The 7,828-nt window shown below is 46.7% G+C and overlaps 1 protein-coding gene across 1 annotated transcript in view; it reads left to right on the plus strand.

Annotated features, from left to right (window-relative positions):
* Positions 1–3,204, plus strand: part of TMEM241 (transmembrane protein 241) — a 147,204-nt gene extending 144,000 nt beyond the window's left edge. Inside the window, exon 15 of the mRNA XM_011988092.1 lies at positions 1,181–3,204. Within this exon, the coding sequence (XP_011843482.1) occupies positions 1,181–1,241 (61 nt within the window). The 3' untranslated portion in view covers positions 1,242–3,204. The remainder of the gene's footprint in view (positions 1–1,180) is intronic.
* The last annotated feature ends 4,624 nt before the right edge of the window (positions 3,205–7,828 follow it).

The raw sequence follows: 7,828 nt of genomic DNA on the forward strand, positions 1-7,828 counted from the left end.
TTTTTTGTATTTTTAGTAGAGACGGAGTTTCATCTTGTTAGCCAGGATGGTCTCGATCTCCTGCCCTTGTGATCTGCCCACCTCGGCCTCCCAAAGTGCTGGGATTACAGGCATGAGCCACTGCACCCGGCGCCTAAAGCATATTGTTTTTATATTCCCACTCATAGTCAATTCATTCCTGTACTAAAGTAGAAAATGGTGTGAGTTAACCTGTATGTCAGGGTCACCCACCAAAGGAACATTTTCCACCAGGTATGTAGCATGGACAGCCTATGTGTCTGTTATACACTCAGCACAACAAACATTCAAGATACGAAGGCACCATGGCCTGGGTGTGTGTTGCGAGTGAGCGTATGAAGGATTGGGGTGCTGGGTAGGCAGATGAGAGAGGAAGGGAAGGAAAGGGTCTGACCAAAAGGGCTGTTGGCACCTCTGAAAAAGGGCTCTCCCCATCAGATACCTACCACCATAGCCCCTTGATGATGGCCCAGCACAGGCCCCAGAAGACTGACGGAATTCAGATAGACTGTCTGTGGTGAGGTTCAAAATAGAAAGTGGAGAGGACTTTGGCTGTATTACATTTGAGGGATGTTAAAATATTCAGCTCTTCTTCCCTCACTGTCTCCAGTTCTCCCACTGCTTTTTCATTTTCAGATCACTGGCCATGTGTCTTTCTGTGCTGGTGGGAAAATGATGATTCCCCACTTGTATTTTCACCTTTAAATGTTCTGTAGTTTACATGAAATGAAAAGATTCTGAGATTGTCACCTTAATTTTAAGAATATGGATACCTGTGTGATTTCCTATCCCTCAGCCCAATTTGCCAACAGCACCAGAGGCGTCTATGGGATCGCTCCTGCCGGAAGTCTGTGTTTCTGCCAGAGAGCACTAACCCAAGTGCTCACCCTCACCAGGTCGGGATGTGTGGGATGCTTCACCTACTTCCCCGAGGGAAGGTATCGAGCCCGCCTCCCAGCCTTCTCACCTCCCATGTGTACCCGAGGTCTGCCCTGAGTGATAGGAGCGATTCCTTGGCTTGACCTGGAAGCATGGCAGTCCGGGCTGGTGATGAGTCACAGTCACAGAATGAGGGGAGGCACCCCTTGCCCTGCGTGTGTGGGCGCCAGGCAGCTCAGGGGTCCCGGGAGAGTGGAGAGCTGACCTTCTGCTGTTGTTTTAGCGTCCTGCTTAGTGCACTTGGAGAGGCCTTGCTGGTTTTCTCAGAGCGGAAGGGCTCCTGAACAAGACAGTCAAGAGAAGAAGACTCATCGGCTGCTGCGGGAGAACATCGCCCCTGGTCTCATAGCTCCCTGTTGAATGTGTCAGAAAGAGGAATGCAAGGACAATAAGACCAGGTGGGCAGTGCCATCGCCCTCACCCACGTGAATGTGGTGGTGGCTGATGAGGCCGAGGCCCTGCTGCTTCAAGGAGCGCCCTTTCTGGGGGTCTGCAGGTCGCTGCAGAGGAGCGGTCTGTTACATCTTCCCATTTGGAAGCTGGTTCTGCAGAAACAGGAAGTACAGGATTTCACAGGCTGGCTCTACTCACCTCGACTGAGCTTCACACCTCTGGATGCCACATGCTGTCTCCCAAACACTGCTTTCGGTGCGAGGTAGTGGGCCTAAGGGGTTTGGTTGTCTTTTTTTTTTTTTTTTCATTTTTAAAATTTTAAAATTTTTATTTATTATTATTTTTTAAAGACAGGGCCTCACTCTGTTGCCTAGGCTGAAGCGCAGTGGTACGATCACAGCTCACTACAGCCTTGACCTCCTAGACTCAAGCCATCGTCCTGCCTCAGCATCCAGAGTAGCTGGTGTGCACCACCACACCCGGCTCATTTTTTCTATTTTTATTGTTTTAGGGATAGGGATCTCACTGTGTTGCCCAGGCTGATCTGAAACTTCTGGGCTCAAGCAGTCCTCCCACCTCGGCCTCCCAAAGTATTGAGATTACAGACATGAGCCACTGCACCTGGCCTTTCTCATTTTTATTTTTAAATTGACAGACAAAATAGTATGCATTTATCATGCACAACACAATGCTTTGGGAATGGTTAAATCTAGCTAACAAATGCATTATCTCACACAGTTATCATTTTTATGGTGAGTCTTGGTTGTATGTTTTGTTTCGTTCATGATTTTACATCCTTGGAGTCTCCTCTGGGTCCGTCCATCCTTTGCTGTCATGCTGGCTTGCCTAAGGCCTACCCTCACCTGTGTACCAGCATTTTAAACTCTGGAGTGAGTGATATTACTTTCTGTGGTTGATGTTACTATTCATTTCCTGCCTCTAAACTTCTCGTGGTCCTTATAAACTTGTCAGGATGTGTGTTGCATTGAATTCTGCATGTCCTTTTTTTGCCAACCATTAGGTTAAGCTGGTACTGACTTGTCACCAGAGGAAACAGGGTTTATGAGCACTGACAGATGTCTTCCCTGGGCAAAAAAATAAATAGTATATGTATACACACACACATACATATTTATATTTATATTTCTTAAAGCTTTTAATCCCTTTCATTCCCTGATATCTCAGAGATTTCACATCATTGAACACTGAAGTATATTTTTCAGGCCAGATGAAAAATTGTATTAAAACTCTATTCCTGGTCAGGCGCAGTGGCTCACGCCTATAATCCCAGCACTTTGGGAAGCCGAGGTAAGCAGATCACCTGAGGTCGGGAGTTCAAGACCAACCTGGCCAACATGGTGAAACCCTATCTCTACTAAAAATACAAAAACATTAGCCTGATGTGGTATTGTATGCCTGTAGTCCCAGCTACTCGGGAGGCTGAGGTAGGAGAATTGCTTGAAGCTGGTAGGTGGAGGTTGCAGTAAGCCAAAATTACACCACTGCACTCCAGCCTGGGCAACAGAGCGAGACTGTCTCAAAAACAACTACAACAACAACAACAACAAAAACCCTATTCCTTGCCTTTGTAAGAGTCAAAATAAATGAACTTTTTTTTCTTTTTTTTATTATTGTACTTTCAGTTCTGGAGTACATGTGCAGAACGTGCAGGTTTGTTACATAGGTATACACGTGCCATGGTAGTTTGCTGCACCCATCCACCCATCATCTACATTAGGTATTTCTCTTAATGTTATCCCTCCCCTACCCCCACACCCCGACAGGCCCCAGTGTGTGATGTTCCCCTCCCTGTGTCCATGTGTTCTCATTGTTCCAACATAAATGAATTTACACAAAATGGTCACTTGTTTCTGAACCCACCAAGAAAGTTTAAAAAAATAATGACTAACTCTAAATATTTCTGTTCCTAAGAGATGTTTCACATACTTGACCACTCTGCCAGGTGTCAGAGAGTGTGGGCCATTCAGGGTGACCCATGAGTCCTCCTCAAGCAGGGAGCCAGGCCCGTAGTGTTGAGTACCCATGTATTGATGGAGACCCCCTGCCCTGGCATCCGGGAAATACGCATGCCCATACTCAGCCCCATGGAGAATACCGTCAGCTCAGTCGGTGACTGTTGTTGCTTCTGCATGTGTTCCCCAACTTGTTGAGAAAAGAAAGAGAAAAAGAAACAAATAGCAATGGATTCGTGTATTTGGAACTTGAGTACCCTAAATTCATGCCCTTGTCTTTTCCTGGTCTCTGCTTCTCATGTAAGGTGAAAATGCTAAGAGTGACCTTAACACACATGGCTTTCAACTTACTTTTGTTGTTGTTTCGTCTTGTTGTTTGTTTCCATGAAAAATATTTGTATTATTTTTTTCTAACCTCCAGCTGATTAAACAGGTACCTGACACTTATTAATTTGAAGGAAAAATAATAGTAGCTGCCTGACATACCCTCTTATTTTGAAGAGTCTCTACTTGTTTTTTTCATTTAGATTTTTTTTTTATTTTTAGTTCTGGGGTACATGTGCAGGTTTGTTACGTAAGTAAATGTGTACCATGGTGGTTTGCTGCATCTATCTACCCATCACCTAGATATTAAGCCCAGCATGCATTGGCTATTTTTCCTAATACTCTCCCTCCCTCCCCACCCTATGACAGGCCCCGGTATATGTTGTTCCCCGCCCTGTGTCCATGTTCAACTTATTTTTGTTCTTCATCTAGGATGTCAAACTTTCTAGAGACTGAGGATCAGATAGAAAATCTGGGTTTAGAATTGTCCTTATTCTCTTGCTCCCATAAAACTCTATAAAACGGAGACCAGTTCTTTTCCACTTGCAGAAAGTGGCATGTGTCCAAGTGTCATTTTATTTTATTTATTTATTTTTTTTTTTTGAGACGGAGTCTCGCTGTGCTCCCAGGCTGGAGTGCAGTGGCGTGATCTCGGCTCACTGCAAGCTCCGCCTCCCGGGTTCACGCCATTCTCCTGCCTCAGCCTCCCAAGTAGCTGAGACTACAGGCGCCCACCACCACGCCCGGCTAGTTTTTTGTATTTTTAGTAGAGACGGGGTTTCACCATGTTAGCCAGGATAGTCTCGATCTCCTGACCTCGTGATCCACCCGCCTTGGCCTCCCAAAGTGCTGGGATTACAGGCTTGAGCCACCGCGCCCAGCCCCAAGTGTCATTTTATACCTGTCTTTCCAAGTGCCATTTAAGCACATGGAGGTTCTGATGACTGCAAAGAGCCACGCAGTTCAAACCCAGTCCTCTTTCCAGCAGAACTGGCCCCAAAAGCTTTTGCTGAGAAGTTTTAGCTCCTTTTTCAGATGGTTCTCTAGCAAGTCCGTATTTTTTTGTTGCTGTTTGGTTGTTTGAATTGTCTTTCAGAGTCCTGTTTTTTTTTTGTTGTTTGTTTGTTTTGTTTCGTTTGCTTGAGATAGGGGTTCACTGTGTTACCCAGGCTCGAGTAAAGTGGTGCAGTCACAGCTCACTGTGGCCTCAACCTCCCAGGTTCAAGCAATCCTCCCACCCCAGCCTCCCAAGTGGCTGGGACTACAGGCACGTGCCACTACACCTAGCTACTTTTTTATTCTTTGTAGACATGGGGTCTCACTATGTTGCCCCCTGCCCGTTGTTCTTAAAATCTCAGATCTTTTCTTACATTGACACCAGCAAGAGCAGAGGATAAGTCGTTTCGTCCATATGCTATCAGTTTCCTTCCATTTCTATTGGTTCTTGGGCCTTTTTATTCAAGCTTTAACCACCATCTTCTATGCCCAAGTTCACGTGTTCAGCACTGAATGGAGGGTGAGCCCAAAGACCTGAACAGTGGAGTGGCCCCCTCACTGTAGCCCTGAGCTCCCATTTTCTGCACAGGGAGTCTCCAGGTAACCCCACACTGTCCCTTTGCCCTTGGATCCTGTTTGGTGCCTGATGACCTTAATCCTCGCTGGACCCCAGTCAGAGCCTTGGGATTTTGGGGCTTTTTTTATTGGTATAAATAAAGAATGTGCTTTCTATTAGGAGAGGCAAGGTTGTGTACAATGGTGTATTATTACTTATCTGCTGTGAATATAAAGAAAAATAAGGGCCAGGCATGGTGGCTCAAGCCTGTAATCCCGGTACTTTGGGAGGCTGAGGTGGGAGGACTGATTGAACCCAGGAGTTTGAGACCAGTCTGGGCAACACAGTGAGCCCCCATCGCTACAAAAATAAAAAATAAAAATTAGCCAGGCATGGTGGCACATACCTATAAGTCCCAGTTACTCAGGAGATTGAGGCAGGAGGATTGTTTGAGCTCAGGGATCAAGGTTGCAATGAGCCATGACTGTGCCACTGCACTCTAGCCTGGGTAGCAGAGCCAAACCCTGTCTCTAAAAATGATAATAAAGGAAAAATAAATCATTTATTTTCTCTCCTTTGCCTTTCTTTCTGTTCTCTTCAATCCTGGCAGGGGAGTATTACAGAAAATATTTGTGTTACCCCTGGGGAGGGAGTTCTTGTAGCTTAAACCCAGATCCAGACTCCTCTTTCTGCCCACATCCAGGCCACTGAGCTTGGAACAGGGAAGGGTCTACCCAGTGCCTCTAGCCCTGTGCTGTCCAGTGCGATGCCCCTGGCCACCTGTGGCTTTGGAGCCCTGGAGTGTGGTTGGGCCAGATTCAGATGGGCTGTAAGTGTAAGAACACACTGGTTTCAAAGACTTAATGTTTTTTAAAGAGAATGTAAGATGTCACATCATTTTTTCTATTGATTACATGTTAATATTTTTTATATATTGGGCTAAATAAAATATACTATCAAAATTACTTTCTCTTGTTTCCCTTTATCTTTTGTAATGTGACTGCTAGAAAATTGGAGTTCATAGATGTGGCTCCCAAGGTATGTCTGTTGGTCATTGCTGATTTATTTTTATTTATTTATTTATTTTTGAGATGGAGTTTCGCTCTTGTTGCCCAGGCTGGAGTGCAATGGCGCGATCTCGGCTCACTGCAACCTCTGCCTCCTGGGTTCAAGCAATTCTCCTACCTGTGCCTCCCAAGTAGCTGGGATTACAGGCATGCACCACCACACCCGGCTACTTTTGTATTTTTTTTTTAGTAGAGATGGGGTTTTACCATGTCGTTCAGGCTGGTCCCGACCTCCCACCTCAAGTGATCCGCCCGCCTCGGCCTCCCAAAGTGCTGGGATTACAGGTGTGAGCCACCGCGCCTGGCCTTATTGCTGATTTAGAGCAGTTCACCTACACTGGGGCCAGGGAAGTGGCAAAAGAAGGGGCTGTTGGTGGTGGTTGCTGGGGTGACTGACCCAATGATAATATTTAAGATGATAGTTACTGATGCCTATTTCATGCCAAGCACTGTGCTAGGTACTCTCCAGGCTTCCTGTCATAGATTCTTCCCAATAAGTGCAGGGGACGTTCTCTTCATTTTACCAAGGAGATTGAAAAGATTCAGTAACTTTTCCAGGCCCATCCAGCTGGGACTCCAGCCCAGGTTATTCAAAGCCCATGCTTTGAACCTTCATGCTGGAGAGTTCTGTTGAGAAGGAGGAATGAGGTCCCCGTGTCTCACAGGGGTTGTCAGTTCTGCAAGAAGTGCTGAGGTGTGGATTCCTCACATCTCTGAGGTGATGTATGACTCTTCCTGAAGGCCACGCTCCTTCCCTTTGCCACCGGCCAGGGTCCGTGGCCTGCTCTGCCGCTGCCTTCCCAGCATGTCCCAGTTTCTTTCCCCGGCCTCCTCCCTCGGGTTCTGTCTGAGACTCTTCGTGGATGGGGTTGGAGCAACCAGGAGCACTTGGGAAATGGCACTGCTCTCACCTGAACTACCACTCTGAGTGTTTCCAGAGCACATAGCCACTGTTGGTTGGTTCTCAGTTTGTTTTCAGGCACTGGCATGTTCAGATAGCTGAGGAGCTCGAAGGTTGAAGGACAAGCTGCAGCTTCTGGACCCTGAGAGGCAGTGTCATGAGAGGACACCATTCTTTTCACTGGGTCTGCATGCCCAAAAAAGGGAGTACAGTCACAGATCGGGGTGAAAGCACAAGCAGGTAATACCGTAAGTGGTTAGTCACGCTTGGAACATGACATCTCTATTGAGAAGTTGCCTTGGACAAAGTATTGAAATAGGATATGGAATTGGCTGGAAGTTCAAGTGGTTAGGACTCATTTGAGGTTACTTAATGGTCCTTTGATCCTTGTTCTGGGGAAAGCCAGTCAAAGGGGTGAGACTTTTGGGCTTCTCCTGGCCCCACCCAATGTCCCTGGCTTCAGGCTGTGTCCCTGAGCCCAGCCCGGAGAGAGGCAGCGGTGACTTGTCTCCAAAGATGCCCTGCCTCCATCCCAGTGGTATTCATGCTGCTCTACAGTTCTGTTCATTTCTCTTGGGTCTGGGCTGGCTCTGCGCCTTGCCTGTAGCCAATGAGGTATGATGGAAATGGTGCTATGTGACTCCGAAGGCTGGGTCAAAGC

This window comes from Mandrillus leucophaeus, unplaced genomic scaffold (assembly GCF_000951045.1).
Source record: "Mandrillus leucophaeus isolate KB7577 unplaced genomic scaffold, Mleu.le_1.0 Scaffold322, whole genome shotgun sequence".
NCBI lineage: Eukaryota > Metazoa > Chordata > Mammalia > Primates > Cercopithecidae > Mandrillus > Mandrillus leucophaeus.